The sequence below is a fragment of the Syngnathus typhle genome, linkage group LG1 (genome assembly GCF_033458585.1).
Source record: "Syngnathus typhle isolate RoL2023-S1 ecotype Sweden linkage group LG1, RoL_Styp_1.0, whole genome shotgun sequence".
NCBI classification, from domain to species: Eukaryota; Metazoa; Chordata; class Actinopteri; order Syngnathiformes; family Syngnathidae; genus Syngnathus; species Syngnathus typhle.
In genome coordinates this window covers 13,013,915-13,033,185 of record NC_083738.1, presented here as the reverse complement: position 1 = coordinate 13,033,185, position 19,271 = coordinate 13,013,915, and the positions used below count along the sequence as shown (strand labels likewise).

At 42.9% G+C, this 19,271-nt stretch overlaps 1 protein-coding gene across 22 annotated transcripts in view; it reads left to right on the top strand.

The window, feature by feature from the left end:
- The window catches only part of LOC133154375 (protocadherin gamma-C5-like), a 211,091-nt gene that overhangs the window by 92,152 nt on the left and 99,668 nt on the right, over positions 1 to 19,271 (top strand). The window contains exon 1 of one of the 22 annotated variants that reach the window (XM_061279206.1): positions 893 to 3,460. The exons of 17 other annotated variants lie outside the window; for them this stretch is intronic. In XM_061279206.1, coding sequence (XP_061135190.1) covers positions 1,052 to 3,460 — 2,409 coding nt within the window. In that variant the 5' untranslated portion in view covers positions 893 to 1,051. Of the gene's footprint in view, positions 1 to 892; positions 3,461 to 5,356; positions 7,900 to 8,763; positions 11,358 to 12,269; positions 14,838 to 16,171; positions 18,698 to 19,271 lie in introns of those variants that run through there. 4 more of the 22 variants (XM_061279135.1, XM_061279127.1, XM_061279173.1 and 1 more) reach the window with 4 other exon arrangements.

Sequence of the window (19,271 nt, the reverse complement as noted above, 5' to 3'; positions counted from 1 at the left end):
TAAATGACTATACGATACTGGAAATCTATAACGGTGTGAGTTACGCCGTTACTTATGGCGCCGGTAGTCCCAACACTGCACATGAGTTGGACGTTCAAGTTTGCTGTCCGTGGTTCTGAAGAGTGTTGCTGAGTTTTATCACAAGACCTGCTATTAATTCGTATGATACGCACTGGAAAAAAAATGTTTTTTTCTTCTAAATTTAATATATAATTATTATCATTATTATTATTATTAATTATTATTATTATTATTTCGTCAATAGTATGAAAAAAAATCGTCCGGCTCCAGATACGATATTTAAGTCGACTATCTGGATCTAGATGATTTTGTTGTACATTATCATGATTATAATTTTCTTATAAATCAATTGAATTTTAAAACCTAATCACTGTTCATAATTGAAAACAATTCTGGACGCAATACTAACATCAGCCTTTGTATTTTAAACGAATATAATGTTTTCTTAATTACGTTATGAAATAGACCGAATAATGATTTATTAGAAGGTCTTGATTTTCTTACTTTCTTACTTCGTTACTGCTCTGTAGTTTCAATTATTTACCTAACATCACTATAATACTGTGCTGTCGTAATCGAAATATAAATCATGAATGTGTTTGTATGTTTTTGCATGTAAAATTATAATTTAATCACTATAATCCTGTGCTGTCATAATTGAAATATAAACGTATGTATTTTTCAAACGTTAGTCATAAAATGTGCATTCAATATCATAATTTAAAGTGGCACCACATCATTCAAAATGCTTTGTAGTGTCTTTACGTTTAGACGGGTATTAAAATAGATGTGCAGTTCTGTGAACATGCTCTGAGCGCCGCTGGTGACACGTCAGTGAATGAGAATGAAACGCGTTTGGGCAGGAGCGCTCCTCTTGAGCTTTTAGAGCTTCATTGCTGATAAACACGACGGTCTGCATGCTTGTTATTTGAAGAGGCGTATTTTCTTTGGAGTCTGGTTTATTTTAGACGTTTTTTACGTGAGCATTGGTTTTACTTGAAGAAGTCCTCTTGTTATTTTTGAATTCACGATGGATTTTATGCGGATGCACGCTATCAGAGGCCGATGGCGCACACTGTTTGTGATTCTTTGTCTGTGCGAGCTGGGCTCCGTGGCTGGACAGGCTCGCTATTCCATACCGGAGGAGCAGGCGGAAGGCTCTTTTGTTGGAAACATTGCGAGGGATTTGGGCTTGGACGTTGGCAGACTAGTAGCAGGTAAAGCTCGTATCATTACCAAAGGAGGCCGACAATATGTTGATTTAAAGCGAGACAAAGGAACGCTTGTGATTAAGGAGCGCATCGACCGAGAGGAGCTTTGTGGCAAGACGACGCCCTGCAGCTTCACTTTTGACATCATTTTAGAAAATCCCATCCAGCTTTACCGTGTAACAGTGGAGGCCGTAGACATTAATGATAACAGTCCGTCCTTCCCACAATCTGAAATTCATTTAAAAATAGCTGAAAGTGTCGCACCCGGGGCACGTTTCTCACTTGAGAATGCCGACGACCCGGATGTTGGAAATAACGATATATATAAATATATTTTGAAACCTTCAGATCATTTTAAATTGGAAATACAAAGCCAACCAGATGGAGCAAAATTCATGGAAATGGTTTTACAAAAGCCTTTAGACCGAGAAAAAGAAGAGAGTCTCACGCTCATGCTGATTGCATCAGATGGTGGGGAGCCACACAGATCAGGGACAGTAAGAATTGAAATTGATGTGCTGGATGCAAACGATAATGCGCCAGTGTGCACTCAATCGGTTTATAAGGTAGATGTGCCTGAAAATTCACCTGCAGGGACATTGATCACGACTGTTAGTGCAAATGATGCTGATGCAGGCCTAAATGGCGATGTCACGTTTTCCACACGTGCCACCAAAGGAACAGAACAGTTGTTTGGTGTAAATACCAAAACAGGAGAAATCAAAGTTTTAGGTGAATTGGATTTTGAAAAATCCAAGACTTATCAATTAAATGTTCAGGCTAGAGATCATGGAGGATATACAGATACATGTAAAGTTTTTATCAACATAATTGATGTGAATGACAATGTCCCCAACATAGAAGTCATGTCCTTTTCTCAGTCCATACCTGAGGATTCTCCCCCAGCTACAACTGTAGCTGTGTTTAACGTGAATGATGAAGACTCTGACGTCAACGGCGTTGTCAAGTGTTCCATTAACACAGACGTCCCTTTTAAAATTGAGTCTTCATTAACAGGCTACTACACCATAGTCACTGAAAACTTCTTAGACCGGGAAAGTGTCCCTGAATATAATGTGACCATAATGGTGTCTGACCAAGGCTCTCCACCTCTGTCTAGTAGTAAAAACATCAACGTTAAAATAGCAGACGTGAACGACAACCCGCCCAAGTTCCATCAGTCAGAATACAGTAAGACTTTACCAGAGAACAACTCTCCCGGTTTTTCCGTGTTTACTGTAAGTGCGAGTGATGCAGACTGGGGGCAGAATGCCCGAGTGTCTTACTTCCTGGAGGAGAAAGACGTTAATGGAGTAGCTGTGTCCTCTTTTGTTTCCATCAATTCCGAGAATGGTGTCATCCACGCAGTCAGATCTTTTGACTATGAACAAATCAAGTCCTTTAACTTTAACGTGACTGTCCGCGACTCTGGTTCCCCTCCGCTGAGTTCCATGGCCACAGTTCACATCCTAATCCAGGACCAGAACGACAACACCCCACAGGTCCTGTACCCGGTGCAGACGGGCGGCTCGCTGCTGGCCGAAATGGTGCCTCGTTTGGCCGACGTGGGCTATCTGGTGACCAAAGTGGTGGCCGTGGACGTGGACTCTGGCCAGAACGCCTGGCTCTCCTATCAAGTCCACAAAGCCACAGACAGGGCGCTGTTTGAAGTGGGCCTCCACAATGGAGAAATCCGAACTGTCCGCCAAGTGACTGATAAAGATGCTGTCAAACAAAGACTGACTGTTGTGGTGGAGGACAACGGGCAGCCCTCTCGTTCAGCCACAGTCATTGTGAACGTGGCGGTGGCCGACAGCTTCCCTGAGGTGCTCTCAGAGTTCACTGACTTGAGCATGTACGACAAGGAGTATAATGACAAGCTGACTTTTTACTTAGTCTTGGCGCTGGCTGTGGTCTCCTTCCTTTTCGTCACATGCTTGCTCCTCATCATCGCAGTCAAAGTGCACAGGTGGAGACAGTCTCGCATCCTGTACCACTCCAACCTTCCCGTCATCCCGTACTATCCACCGCGGTACTCGGATACTTTGGGGACTGGGACTCTCCCGCACGTTTATAATTACGAGGTGTGCAGGACAACTGACTCTAGAAAAAGTGACATGAAGAATATGCAAGCCATGAGTCAAAGTTTAGTGAGCGTGGATGGAGCTGATGGTGAAACGCCACATGTGAACAAGGAGACAGGAAACTTCTCACAGATGTCAACCTTGGTGAGTCAGTATTTCACCATTCTTTTGCTGTTTTTGTACCTGGTAACGTCTGCTGCTCTCAGTGAGAGTTTTCCATATACCTGTTATTAATTCAATTATCGTCAAGTATATGTTGAATGTCAACAAGCAGATTTCCTCATCTGTCAACCTTGGTGAGTGATGTTTTTCACCTTTTTCATTTGATATTGTCACTAAGTCTAACAGTTTTCACGCTCAGGGCAAATTGCTTATATGCCTTATCACTATACTAAGTTCTTTTAGGATGAAAAGGAGTGTGGAGTAACATTTTTTTTTGTTCCTTGATGCTGGTAAAGTTCATAGGAAAAGTCTGTCAGCTTTTTGTGTTTTTCTTTTTGCATTGATTTGTAGATAAATAGCAAACCGCGTATGTTTTTAACTTGGTTCTCGGAGCACTGCATCTGTGGTTATGTAGTTTGTAGCCCTTTGGTTGTCTTTCAGACTTGTCGTAATTCTTCTGGCTGAGGAGTTTCTTGTCTAAAATCTGTACGGCCCCTTTCAACCCAAGCTTGTCTTAAATCATAAACCTTGATCTTTACTCATGTCTTGCATGGAGCCCCAGAAACATTATTGGTTATTTTACTCAAAAGTAATTTTGCAGCCACTTAAAATGATCATCCTGGAGAACATTATCTCTTACAGAGGTTACATCTCTTCTTCAATTCGGATGATGTTCTTCTAGCCGTTAAAGTACGATGGGTCCATTTCACAACGCTGCCAATTTCAAAATTAAAGCCAAGATATCTCTTTGCCTCGTTTTGTGAAGTAAAAAAGACATTACGTTTCCTCCATCCCACGGTGACGAGACACAATACACAAGTAACATACAAGTAAACAACGGGGGAGAGAGTTCAGGACCCCAAAAGCCTGGAGATCACAAACTTCGCCAGAGGCGAGCAGTGCTTGCATCCCACCACAGAGTCCCGGCACCATTCGTCACGGATGTAGACGCGCATTCCACCTCCTCGCCATGTTCCCCCTCGTACAATGGCCCGGTCCGCCCGATAGCACGCTAGCCGCTCCAGATGCACAGCAGTTACGCACTGTCCGGTTCAGCAGGAATGTTGATGCCCAGCGATCGAACGTTCGCCAGAAGAAAGGAAGGCACAGCCGGGCAAGCTGGGTTGGCCGAGCCTGGCCTGGACGCCCCCGCTCTCGCCCCTCTTCAGCCTCCTCGCACACCGCTTCCGACGCTTCAGGACGGAGCAGACCGAGCGCCTTTAATGTCCCCGCTTCAAAGTCCAGATCGCCACAAAACTCGCTTTCGCCGATGTCGAGCAGAACCAGCCTGCTGTACTTGTAGCACATTCATTAGTATACTCTGTGAGCTTTATGTTGTGTCAATATTGTGTCACCAACCATCAGAAAAAATGATTAGTGTACAACATCTATGATATATATACTTATAAATCACATTGAACAAGTACAATGCATTTTGTTATCATTGTACTTATGCTGATCCTGAGCCTAATTGACCCAAAGTGAACAGTGGAGCCGTTCGTGAATTTGTCTCTGTCCGTGGTGCTGAAAACCAAGTTCTATTGGATTTGTTGAACAGCGCTCAGTCAGAGGATTTAAAATAATTAATTTTACATATTTTATAATAGTGCTCATGCAACTGTGTTGGTTGACTCTTGGTGCAAGTTATAACTTAAAAAAGGATAATTAAAATTGTCTTGTCCTTATGTGACTTTTAACGTGATTATTTTTAATCAAGGCATACAATGTTTAATTTCTTATTTATTTTTTTATTTTTTTAGTTACGTTGACTATTTTAGACTAACTCGACAAACTTCACATAACGGACTCTAAGGGGCGCTGTTACATGTAAAATAGATGTTGAGTGCTCCGTGATGTAGTGCGGCTCCCTGCTCTGAAGCTGCCATTCGGCAGAGGAGAGCCGTGCGTGAACAACGTACAATTGAGCTAAAATAGGCTGATATTGTGCCTCGTCATTTTTCGATCCGTTCACTTCATTGGAATAATTTTATTTTAATATGGAGTGGAAAAATATTCATCCGAACCGTGGTGGAATATGGCGACGGGCGGCCTGCCTCTTTGTCTTTTGCTGTTTTTTTCTAAATGCAACGCTGGCGCAAATCCGCTACTCAGTCCCAGAGGAGATGAAAAAGGGATCGCTTATTGGAAATGTGGCCCAGGATCTCGGTTTAGATCTGAAAAGACTCCGTTCTGGGCGGGCCCGCATCGTGACAGGGGACAACGTCCAGTACGCCGAGCTGAGGGCGGACAAAGGGCTCCTGGTTGTCCACGAGAGGATAGATCGAGAGCAGCTGTGTGGAGACGTGACGCCGTGCAGCTTCACCTTCGAGATTTTATTGGAAAGCCCCATGGAATTGCATCCCGTGACCATCGAAGTGTTGGACGTAAATGACAATGCTCCAACTTTTGAAAATCGACATTTAGAATTTGAAATCAGTGAGTCTGCTGCGCTTGGCTCCCGTTTTGTTTTGGAGAGTGCGTATGATGCTGACGTGGATGCAAATAACGTACAAAATTACATTTTAACTCCGAGTGATAATTTCGTTTTAAAACAACACGCTAGTCCGGGGGGCAAAAAACATGCAGAAATGGTGCTTCAGAAAGCTTTAGACAGAGAAGAACAGCCGCGACTAACTTTAAAATTAGTGGCTGTAGATGGTGGAAATCCGCAGAAATCAGGTACAGTAAATATTGACATTAACATTCAAGATAACAATGATAACGCTCCCGTTTTTAATCAAACTTCGTATAGAGCTAAATTAATTGAAAATGCCCCAAAGGGCACTCGCGTTGTAACGGTAAATGCCACAGATGCTGATAGTGGTTCAAATGCACAAGTAACATACTCATTTTCAAAATCAAAAGCAGGAATAACAGATTTGTTTCAGATAGACGAGGTGACAGGGTGTATATCTGTAGCTAAGCAAATAGATTATGAAAAATACAAAACAATAGAGCTTATCGTCGAAGCTAAAGATCAGGGTGGGTTGAGTGACTCCACAAAAGTCGAAATAGAAGTTAGTGATTTAAATGATAATGTTCCAGCCATAAATGTAATGTCCTTCACCAGTCCCGTGTTAGAAGATTCCCCCGTTGGTGCCACTATTGGTATCATTAATGTAAAAGACCTGGATTCTGGTGAAAACGGTCACGTGAGGTGCACAATAGAAGGCCGCGTTCCATTTAGGATTAAATCCAATGTGAGAAATTATTTTGCATTGATGACTGATGCTGATTTAGATCGTGAAAGTGTTTCAGAATACAACATAACAATCATTGCATCAGATGCCGGCTCACCTCCCCTCTCCACAAAAAAGATTTTTAATTTGAAAGTGTCGGATGTAAATGACAACGCCCCTGTATTTCCGGTCAGCATTTATAGTGCAAACATTGCAGAAAACAACTCGCCAGGTGTTTCAGTGCTAAAACTGATTGCCAAAGACCCAGATGAAAACCAGAACGCTCGCATCTCCTACATGTTGGAGCAGAGTGAAATTGGAGGTACTTCGATTAGTGAATTTGTGTCCATTAATGCAGAAAGTGGAGTTATTAGTGCAGTTCGATCATATGACTATGAGCAACTCAAAGAGCTGACATTTATTGTCAGAGCGCAGGATGGAGGCTCCCCTCCCCTCAGCAGCAATGTAAGTGTTCACATCCTCATCCAGGACCAGAACGACAATGCCCCTCAGGTGTTGTACCCGGTGCAGACAGGCGGCTCACTGCTGGCCGAAATGGTGCCTCGTTCGGCCGACGTAGGCTATCTGGTGACTAAAGTGGTGGCTGTGGATGTGGACTCTGGCCAGAACGCCTGGCTCTCCTATCAAGTCCACAAAGCCATGGACAGGGCGCTGTTTGAAGTGGGCCTCCACAATGGGGAAATCCGAACTGTCCGCCAAGTGACTGATAAAGATGCTGTCAAACAAAGACTGACCATTGTGGTGGAGGACAACGGGCAGCCCTCTCGTTCAGCCACAGTCATTGTGAACGTGGCGGTGGCCGACAGCTTCCCTGAGGTGCTCTCGGAGTTCACTGACTTGAGCATGCACGACAAGGAGTATAATGACAAGCTGACTTTTTACTTAGTCTTGGCGCTGGCTGTGGTGTCCTTCCTCTTCGTCACCTGTTTGTTGCTCATCATCACAGTCAAAGTGTACAGGTGGAGACAGTCTCGCGTCCTGTACCACTCCAACCTGCCCGTCATTCCGTATTATCCGCCTCGTTACTCTGATACTTTGGGAACTGGGACCCTCCCGCACGTGTACAATTACGAGGTGTGCAGGACCACTGACTCAAGAAAAAGTGACATGAAGAACATGCAAGCCATGAGTCAAAGTTTAGTGAGTGTGGATGGAGCTGATGCTGATATATCGAATGGCAACAAGCAGATGTCAGGAGACTTTTCTCAGATGTCAACCTTGGTGAGTGAAGGTTTTCAGTATTATTTTGCTCTTATTTTTTGTTTTAATCTGATCACTTTCACAGCCTCACAGGAGAACGTTATTCTCTCCTCACTGGTCTCCATACTGCTTGAGATTTTTATGAGTAAAACTCCATAACGAAAAAGCAAGCCTGGTGAATCAGTTGTTGGATGTTTCCTTCTACAGTCTGAAACTAATCTCGCTGTTTTATCTTCACAATGAGAGCAATCTCAACACCAATTACTATAAAAGAATATTTTTATAGTAGTCTTAATTCCTTCTTCATGCCATGTCATGTTGGATGACCCATTGTCATAGTGTTTCGTGTAATTCAAACTGACACGTTTATTCTGCAACTTTTACGTGTGATTTGTTTTCATTTTGGAGTGATATTTATTTTCTGTGAATTTCCTAAGTCTTGCAGTTTTAGCACCACAGTCTGAATTTCACTTGGCATATTTTATTTTGAGTGAACAGTTTTTCTTCATCACAAGATCAATACAAAAAAATTACAAACAATTTCACAATTACATGTAAAAATATTTCGTAGGCTTCCCGACTTATTAATAAAATGTACGTCCCTTTGAAAATAAACCAAATAACTTTGAAATCATTGATCAATTTTTACTGCTTTGTGATAAACAAGCTTTTGTTTTTTGTTTCATTAAAACTGTGCCATATTAGATCATTTCCTTAGATGTGTTGTATTTAATCTTAGTTTAAGCATGAATTTGACTGATACAAGCACGCTTTTATTGATGAGAAAATGAGTTGCATTACTCAATTTGAACTCAGAGGGACGCTGTAGGTCAAATCATCGGTGGGTCTGTATTCCACTCTCTCCTTACTAGTGAGGACTATGAGGGGAAGAGGGGCGGTGTGCATCATTTGAGCTGGCGGCGAGAGACACGGACGCTCTCACTCGCTTGTTGTCTGAGGGGGTGTAAACCCACTATTTTCCTTTGTTAGGACTATAATTATAAATCTAGACAACGCACCTTTTATTGGGATCATTTTGAGGGGTATATTTTACGATGGCAAACGGAATCCCTCCCAGCACATTGGATAGAAAACGGCACATCGTCTGCTGGCATCTGTCATTTCTCCTTTTCTTCATCCCATCGGTCGACGGAAATATAAGGTATTCAATTCCGGAGGAGATGAAAAAAGGCTCTGTGATTGGAAACGTAGCGCAAGACCTCGGTTTGGATGTCAAGAGGCTGTTGTCCGGGCGGGCCCGCATCGTGACGGGGGAGAGCGTCGAATACACCAAGCTTTTGGCAAACAAAGGGACTCTGGTGGTGAATGAGAGGATCGACCGGGAGCAGCTTTGTGGAGATGTGACGCCGTGCAGTTTCAGCTTTGAGGTGATTTTGGAAAACCCTACGGAGCTCCATCATGTGACTGTTGAAATTACGGACATAAATGACCACTCGCCGACGTTCAAAAGAAACGAAATTCGTTTTGAAATCAGTGAAATTGCAAACACTGGCGCTCGATTTTCTCTCACAAGTGCCGAGGACCCAGACGTGGGTCTCAATAGCCTGCGGGAATATTTGTTAACAGAGAATGGCTATTTCGTGCTGAAGCAGCATTCAAATACAGATGGCAAGAATTATGCGGAGATGGTGCTTCAGAAGCCGCTGGACAGGGAAACGCTCCCCACTTTGTCTTTAAAATTAATAGCAGTGGACGGCGGTAACCCACAAAGGTCTGGTACTGTTAATATTAATATTATTGTTCTTGATGCGAACGACAACGCACCTGTATTCAACCAATCCGTGTACAAATCCGCCGTGATGGAGAATGCTGCCCTCGGTCATTTTGTCGTCACTGTTAATGCCACTGACGCAGACTTTGGGTCTAATAGCCTTGTGACTTATCATTTTTCAGACATGGACAGCAGCATGCGTGATGTGTTTGCCATTGATGAAAAGAGTGGTGTTATTTCTGTGAAGGGCGCTATTGATTTTGAGAAAAATAAAAAATATGAGCTGAGAATAGACGCAAAGGACCAGGGAGGATTGACGGACTCATGCAAAGTAATGGTTGACGTCACTGATGTAAATGACAACGCTCCCACGATGAGCGTCATGTCTTTCACAAGTCCTGTGTCAGAGGATTCTCCTCCTGGGACAACTGTTGGTATCATTAACGTTAAAGACATTGATTCGGCTGAAAATGGACAGGTGAGTTGTAGAATTGAGCAAAATTTGCCTTTCAAAATTAAATCCAATTTGAGAAATTATTACACGTTATTAACAGATGCGCCTTTAGATCGTGAAAGTGTGTCAGAATATAACATAACTGTTGTTGCCACAGACGCAGGATTTCCTTCTCTGTGGGCTAAAAAAACTTTTCATCTGAAAGTCTCTGACGTCAACGACAATGCGCCGTTTTTTTCACGAGCTGCTTACAGCGCGATTATCACAGAAAATAATACTCCTGGCATTTCTATTATGACTCTTAATGCAAAAGACCCTGATGATAGTCAAAACGCTCGCATTTCTTACATTTTTGAGGATGCAAATATCGGTGGGTCTCCAGTGTCGGACTATGTTTCTATAAATGCACAAAGTGGAACGATACACGCAGTTCGCTCTTTTGATTATGAGCAAATTAAACAAGTGGACTTGGTGGTCAGGGCACAAGATGGAGGTTCCCCTCCCCTCAGCAGCAACGTGAGCGTTCGTATACTGATCCAGGACGAGAATGACAACGCCCCTCAGGTGCTGTACCCGGTCCTGACGGGCGGCTCGCTGCTAGCCGAAATGGTGCCTCGTTCGGCCGACGTGGGCTACCTGGTGACCAAAGTGGTGGCCGTGGACGTGGACTCTGGCCAGAACGCCTGGCTCTCCTATCAAGTGCACAAAGCCACGGACAGGGCGCTGTTTGAAGTGGGCCTTCACAATGGAGAGATCCGAACTGTCCGCCAAGTGACTGATAAAGATGCTGTCAAACAAAGACTGACTGTTGTGGTGGAGGACAACGGGCAGCCCTCTCGTTCAGCCACAGTCATTGTGAACGTAGCGGTGGCCGACAGCTTCCCTGAGGTGCTATCGGAGTTTACTGACTTGAGCATGCATGACAAGGAGTACAATGACAAGCTGACATTTTACTTGGTCTTGGCACTAGCTGTGGTCTCCTTCCTCTTCGTCACCTGCTTGCTGCTCATCATAGCTGTCAAAGTGTACAGGTGGAGACAGTCTCGCGTCCTGTACCACTCCAACCTGCCCGTCATCCCGTATTATCCACCTCGGTACTCGGATACTTTGGGGACGGGGACCCTCCCGCACGTGTACAATTACGAGGTGTGCAGGACCACTGACTCTCGAAAAAGTGACATGAAGAACATGCAAGCTGTGAGTCAAAGTTTGGTGAGTGTGGATGGAGCTGATGGTGACATGCCGCATGTGACAAAGGAGCTGTCTGGAAACTTTTCACAGATGTCAACTTTGGTGAGTTAAGTGTTTCACCATCTTCCCATTTGCTGTTTACCGATTTTGTTCTTATTAAACATCTCCAACTTTTAGCATAAGCAGGATATGTTTTCAAAAGATGTGGCATGTGATTGCATTTTCTTTTTTAAAGTACATATAGTTTTACTTGGCTACACAGTGGGTCAAAACTCTATGAAGTGTTGCTGTCCTTGGTGCTGAAAGCGTTGCTGGCTTTTATTGCTTATTTGATTGGAACACTTTGAATCTATTAGTTAATACTTATATGAATATATTTTAATTGAATAGTATTATTTTTATTATAATACTATTTTTATTATTATTGTTATTATAATTATTACTATTGTTATTATTAATTACACAAAATAATCTGGCTCCATATACAATATTCAAATAGGTTATATGCATCTAGTTACTAGATACTACTACGTAGATTCTAGTATGATTTTGTAATAAAGTTTCATGATTGTAATATTCTTAAAATTTGATTGCATTTTCAACCCAAAATTTGCTCATAATTTAAAAAAAACGTATTCTGGACCCAATAATGTCAGCCTTTGTATATTAAAGGACTGAATTAATTTGTTGTTAAAAATCAGGCTTATCAATGATTTTATATGAAAGTTTTTTTATTGTCTGTTGTCCATTATTAGGTAGTAAATTTAACTAAGACTGTCATAATATTGGAAAAATTACTCGATTTCTTTTTCAAAAATTAATCGTAAAACGTGTTTTTATTTTTTGCATGTAATATCATAATTTACAGGGCCCTCTATCAATATGCTTTGTGCCGTCTCTAAATTGAAACAGAGTGAATAAATTAGAGGTGTAGTTCAGTGAAAATACTCTGAGCGCCGCTGGTGACACGTCATTGAGTGAGAATGAAACGCGTCCGCGCAGGAGTCCTCCTCTTGAGCTCCTTTTAGAGAGTCATTGCTCATAAACACGACGGTCCAGTGGTATTTTGAAGAGGCACATTTTCGTTGGAGTTTCGTTTATTCCAGACGTTTTTGAGTGGGCATTGGTTTTACTTGAAAAAGTGATCTTGTTTTTTTGGAATACACGATGGATTTTATGCGGATGCGCGCTGTCAGAGGCCGATGGCGCACACTGTTTGTGATTCTTTGTCTGGGCGAGCTGGGCTCCGTGGCTGGACAGGCTCGCTATTCCATACCGGAGGAGCAGGCGGAAGGCTCTTTTGTTGGAAACATTGCGAGAGATTTGGGCTTGGATATTGGCAGACTAGTAGCAGGTAAAGCTCGTATCATTACAAAAGAAGATAGACAGTATGTTGATTTAAAGCGAGACAAGGGCACACTTGTAATTAAAGAGCGCATCGACCGAGAGGAGCTTTGTGGCAAGACGACGCCCTGCAGCTTCACTTTTGACATCATTTTAGAAAATCCCATCCAGCTTTATCGAGTAACAGTGGAGGTTGTGGACATTAATGACAACAGTCCGTCCTTCCCACAGTCAGAAATTCATTTAAAAATAGCTGAAAGTGTCACAACGGGCACACGCTTCTCTCTTGCAAATGCAGCTGACCCAGATGTTAGTATTAATGATATTCAGAGATATGTACTAAAACCATCAGATCACTTTAAACTTGAAATACATAATCAACCTGGAGGTGAACGTTTTATAGAAATGATTTTACAGAAGCCTTTAGACCGAGAAAAAGAGGAGAGTGTCACACTCATGTTGATTGCTTCAGATGGTGGGGAGCCACACAGATCAGGGACGGTGAGAATCGAAATTACTGTGCTGGATGCAAACGATAACGCACCAGTGTGCACGCAACCCGTTTATAAGGTTGACGTGCCTGAAAATTCACCTGCTGGGACACTGATCATGACTGTTAATGCAAACGATGCTGATGCGGGCCTCAATGGTGACGTCACCTACTCCACTCCTCATATTACCAATAAGGAAAATGACCTTTTTAACGTAGATATTAAAACGGGGGAGATTAAACTTACTGGTGTATTAGATTTTGAAAAATCCCAAAACTTTCAATTGAAAGTCCTCGCTAGTGACCATGGAGGTTATACAGATACATGTAAAGTATTCATTAACATAGTTGATGAGAATGATAATGTCCCCACTATTAAATTAATGTCCTTTTCTCAGTCCATACCTGAGGATTCTCCCCCAGGTACAACTGTAGCTGTGTTTAACGTGAATGATGAAGACTCTGACGTCAACGGTGTTGTCAAGTGTTCCATTAACACCGACGTCCCTTTTAAAATTGAGTCTTCATTAACAGGATACTACACCATAGTCACTGAAAACTTCTTAGACCGGGAAAGTGTCCCTGAATATAATGTGACCATAACAGTGTCCGACCAAGGCTCTCCACCTCTGTCTAGTAGTAAAAACATCAACGTTAAAATATCAGATGTGAACGACAACCCGCCCAAATTCCATCAGTCAGAATACAGTAAGACTTTACCAGAGAACAACTCTCCCGGTTTTTCCGTTTTTACTGTCAGTGCTACCGATGCAGACTGGGGCCAGAATGCCCGAGTGTCTTACTTCCTGGAGGAGAAAGAAATTAATGGAGTTGCTGTGTCCTCTTTTGTCTCCATCAATTCTGACAATGGTGTCATCCATGCAGTCCGATCATTTGATTATGAACAAATCAAGTCCTTTGACTTTAACGTGACTGCCCGCGACTCTGGATCCCCTCCTCTTAGTTCTGTGGCCACAGTTCACATCCTAATCGAGGACCAGAACGACAACGCCCCACAGGTGCTATACCCGGTGCAGACGGGTGGGTCGCTGCTGGCCGAAATGGTGCCTCGGTCGGCCGACGTGGGCTACCTGGTGACCAAAGTGGTGGCCGTGGACGTGGACTCTGGCCAGAATGCCTGGCTCTCCTATCAAGTGCACAAAGCCACAGACAGGGCGCTGTTTGAAGTGGGCCTCCATAATGGAGAAATCCGAACGGTCCGCCAAGTGACTGATAAAGATGCTGTCAAACAAAGACTGACTGTCGTGGTGGGGGACAACGGGCAGCCCTCTCGTTCAGCCACAGTCATTGTGAACGTGGCTGTGGCCGACAGCTTCCCTGAGGTGCTATCGGAGTTCACTGACTTGAGCATGCACGATAAGGAGTACAATGACAAGCTGACTTTTTACTTAGTCTTGGCCCTGGCTGTGGTCTCCTTCCTCTTCGTCACCTGCTTGCTGCTCATCATCGCAGTCAAAGTGCACAGGTGGAAACAGTCTCGCGTCTTGTACCACTCCAACCTGCCCGTCATCCCGTATTATCCACCTCGGTACTCGGATACTTTGGGGACGGGGACCCTCCCGCATGTGTACAATTATGAGGTGTGCAAGACCACTGATTCCAGAAAAAGTGACATGAAGAAGATGCAAGCCATGAGTCAGAGTTTAGTGAGTGTGGATGGAGCTGATGCTGATATAATGAATGACAACAATCAGATATCAGGAAACATCTCACAGATGTCAACCTTGGTGAGTCGCCTTTTTGACTTTTCAATGTGTTTTTTTTCACTGTTAAGACTCACAATTGTCAGGTTCGGGGCGTGTGGGTTGCATCCCTTTTCATGTGTATTCTGCTCCCAGGATTTGAAAAAAAATCATTATAAAAGCATAGTATTTACGTTTTTGGAATGAAAAGTGTGTGGAGTAATAGGTTGTTTCTTCCATGATGATTTTTAAAGTTACCCTCTTGAAAAGTCTGTTACTTAATAGTGTTTTTCTTCTCCCATTGAAATGTAGATAAATTTGTGAATGTTTTCAAAGTGCTTCTTCTTGAGTCCCTCACTTGTTTCCTTGGTGCTGTCGTTTGTAACCTATTCGGTAGTTGTCATACTTGTCACAAATCCGCCTGAGTAGTTTCTTGTTCAAGATTTTTAAGGCACCTTTAATCCCAGTTTGTATTCAATATTTCTAAAATAAACCATCACCTTTAATCGAGCACAACTTCCTTACAAGATAATGTCCTGTATGGTCCACCCAAATTGGTTATTTTCCATTACTTAGACTTGAAAGTCACTTAATCATCCTAGACAGACATGTTTGTTTCAGATGTTACATCACTTCTTCATTTGGGACGATTTTTAATTATTTATTTTTTTCAGACTTTGAAGTTTGATGAGTACTTGGCTCTAATTTTGAAATTGGTGGAATTATACACACATGCTAAACTAGTTTACTAAAAAGTGCTAATGTATTTATAGTCAAGATATGATGTCACTGAACATTTGAAAAAAGATTAATCGTTGCCACTAGTGTATAATACAGCCACTTATATTTTACATCAATTGAGTACAATGTAGAGCTGCATGGTAGCGCAGCGGCTTACATGTCCGCCTCACAGTCCTGAGGTTGTTGGTTCACTTTTGGCTCCCTGTGTGGAGTTTGCATGTTGACCCAAAGTGAGCAAGTGGCGCCACGCGTGGCTTTATCTCTGTCCGTGGTGCTGAAGGCAACTTCACTGGAATTATTGAACAGCTCTCACGCTGAACTTAAAAATCATTATTTGTATCACTTATATTACGTAACTACACTCCTGCAAGTGCGATGATCAACTGGTTGTGTATGTTGCAACTTAAACAGGGCTAATTAATTGTGTGTTGTCTTTTTGTGTGATTTTAGTAATGTCGTTTTTAATTAAAATCTACAATGTTTATGTTTGTGCATTGAGTTTGTTCATTGAGTATTTTAATTCAACTGGATACATTTCACATATCGGACTCTAAGGGGCGCCGTTACATGCTAAATGGATATTTCGTGCTCTGTTTTAGTGTGGCTCCCTCCTCTGTAGCTGCCATTCGGCACAGGAGAGCTGTGCGTGAACAAGGTACAACAATTGAGCTAAAATAGGATGATATTGTGCCTAGTCATTTTTTGATCCGTTCACTTCATTGGAATAATTTTCTTTTAATATGGAGTGGAAAGATATTCATCTAAACCGTCGTGGAATATGGCGACGGGCAGCCTCCCTCTTTGTCTTTTGGTGTTTTTTTCTCAATGCAACGCGGGCGCAAATCCGCTACTCAGTCCCAGAGGAGATGAAAAAAGGATCGCTTATCGGAAATGTGGCCCAAGATCTCGGTTTGGATCTGAAAAGACTCCGTTCTGGGCGGGCCCGCATCGTGACAGGGGACAACATCCAGTACGCCGAGCTGAGGGTGGACAAAGGGCTCCTGGTTGTCCACGAGAGGATAGATCGAGAGCAGCTGTGTGGAGACGTGACGCCGTGCAGCTTCACCTTTGAGATTTTATTGGAAAGCCCCATGGAATTGCATCCCGTGACCATCGAAGTGTTAGACGTAAATGACAATGCTCCCACTTTTGAAAATAGACATTTAGAATTTGAAATAAGTGAATTGGCTGCGCTTGGCTCCCGTTTTGTTTTGGAGAGTGCGTATGACGCTGATGAGGGTGTGAACGGCTTGCAAAGCTACATTTTAACCCCGAGTGATAATTTTCTTTTAAAACAACACGCCAGTCCTGGGGTAGAAAAACATGTGGAAATGGTGCTTCAGAAAGCTTTAGATAGAGAAGTACGGCCGCGACTCGCCTTAAAATTATTGGCAGTAGATGGCGGAAATCCACAGAGATCAGGGACAGTAAATATAGAAATCATAATTTTAGATGCGAACGATAATGCGCCTGTTTTCAATCAAACTTTATATAAAGCTAAAGTGAATGAAAATACACTAAAAGGCACACACGTTTTGACCGTGAATGCCACTGATGCTGACAGCGGCTCGAATGGAAAAGTAACATACTCATTTTCAAAATCAAAAGCTGCAATAGCGGATTTATTTCTTATAAATGAGTTGACAGGCGGCATTGCAATAGCAAAACAAATAGATTATGAAAAAGACAAAACAATACAGTTCATGGTTGAAGCGAAAGATGAAGGTGGACTTACTGAGTCCACAAAAGTCGAAATAGAAGTAATGGATTTAAATGATAATGCCCCTCTCATAAATGTAATGTCTTTCACCAGTCCCGTGTCAGAGGATTCTCCCGTCGGTGCCACTATTGGTATCATCAATGTAAAAGACTTGGATTCTGGTGAAAACGGTCACGTGAGGTGCGCGATTGAAGGCCGCGTTCCATTTAGGATCAAATCCAATGTGAGAAATTATTTTGCTTTGATGACTGACGCAAATTTAGATCGTGAAAGTGTGTCGGAATATAACATAACAATTGTTGCGTCGGATGCCGGCTCACCTCCACTCTCTACAAAAAAAACTTTTAATTTGAAAGTCTCGGACATAAATGACAACGCTCCTGTTTTCCCGATCAGCATTTATAGCGCAAACATTGCAGAAAACAACTCGCCAGGAATTTCTGTTTTAAGAGTGATTGCCAAAGACCCGGATGAAAACCAGAATGCTCGTGTCTCCTACATGTTGGAGCAGAGTGAAATTGGAGGAAGTCCAGTTAGTGAATTTGTGTCTGTTAATGCAGAAAGCGGAGTTATTAGTGCTGTTCGTTCATATGACTACGAGCAAATCAAAGAGCTGACATTTATTGTCAGAGCACAGGATGGAGGCTCCCCTCCCCTCAGCAGCAACGTGACCGTTCGCATCCTGATCCAGGACCAGAACGACAACGTCCCTCAGGTGCTGTACCCGGTGCAGACGAGCAGCACGATGCTGGCCGAAATGGTGCCTCGTTCGGCCGACGTAGGCTACCTGGTGACCAAAGTGGTGGCTGTGGATGTGGACTCTGGCCAGAACGCCTGGCTCTCCTATCAAGTGCACAAAGCCACAGACAGGGCGCTGTTTGAAGTGGGCCTCCACAATGGGGAAATCCGAACGGTCCGCCAAGTGACTGATAAAGATGCTGTCAAACAAAGACTGACCGTTGTGGTGGAGGACAACGGGCAGCCCTCTCGTTCAGCCACAGTCATTGTGAACGTGGCGGTGGCCGACAGCTTCCCTGAGGTGCTCTCAGAGTTCACTGACTTGAGCATGCACGACAAGGAGTACAATGACAAGTTGACTTTTTACTTGGTCTTGGCGCTGGCTGTGGTCTCCTTCCTCTTCATCACCAGCTTGCTGCTCATCATAGCGGTCAAAGTGTACAGGTGGAGACAGTCTCGTGTCCTGTACCACTCCAACCTGCCCGTCATCCCGTATTATCCACCTCGGTACTCGGATACTTTGGGGACGGGGACCCTCCCGCACGTGTACAATTATGAGGTGTGCAGGACCACTGACTCTAGAAAAAGTGACATGAAGAACATGCAAGCCATGAGTCAAAGTTTAGTGAGTGTGGATGGCGCTGACGGTGAAACACCACATGTGAACAAGGAGTTGTCAGGACACTTCTCACAGATGTCAACCTTGGTGAGTGAAAAATGTTACATTTTTACATGATTGTGCCACTGATACTTCTCACAGATTGAATGAAATATCAGTCATTCAAACTCTTTTTCTATTAATGACAACTGTTTCCATCTTAAGAGTGGAATGTGCTTACCCCCAAACATTGCAGCTAGTTGATATCTTTCAGTTCTTGAAGAAACCCTGCGCAAGTATAGCTGTCATAGCGACTCATTCGTTGTGAAGTTTTTTAGACGCCTGCTTTCATTTTGTCTGTTCACAAAGAGATTAGTTGTTCAATCATCAATTTTTGGCACATCTTTCTCATCCTTTTATTTCTGGTGGATTTCCACTGCAGATGTAACTTAGTGAAGTGTTCTTCATTACATTCAATTCTCTTAACTTTAACTTCGGCAACCTAATCCCGGCATTTTTGTTAGACTATCTCAAAGTGCAAATATTACTTGCTATAGGAGTAAGAGGAAAAATACATGATATGCTTAACTTTAATTAATATTATACATTATTTCTGTTTGTACAAAGTGTCACACAAGATCAGTGATAGATTGATAGCTTTTTTTTTTCTTGATTGTCATGA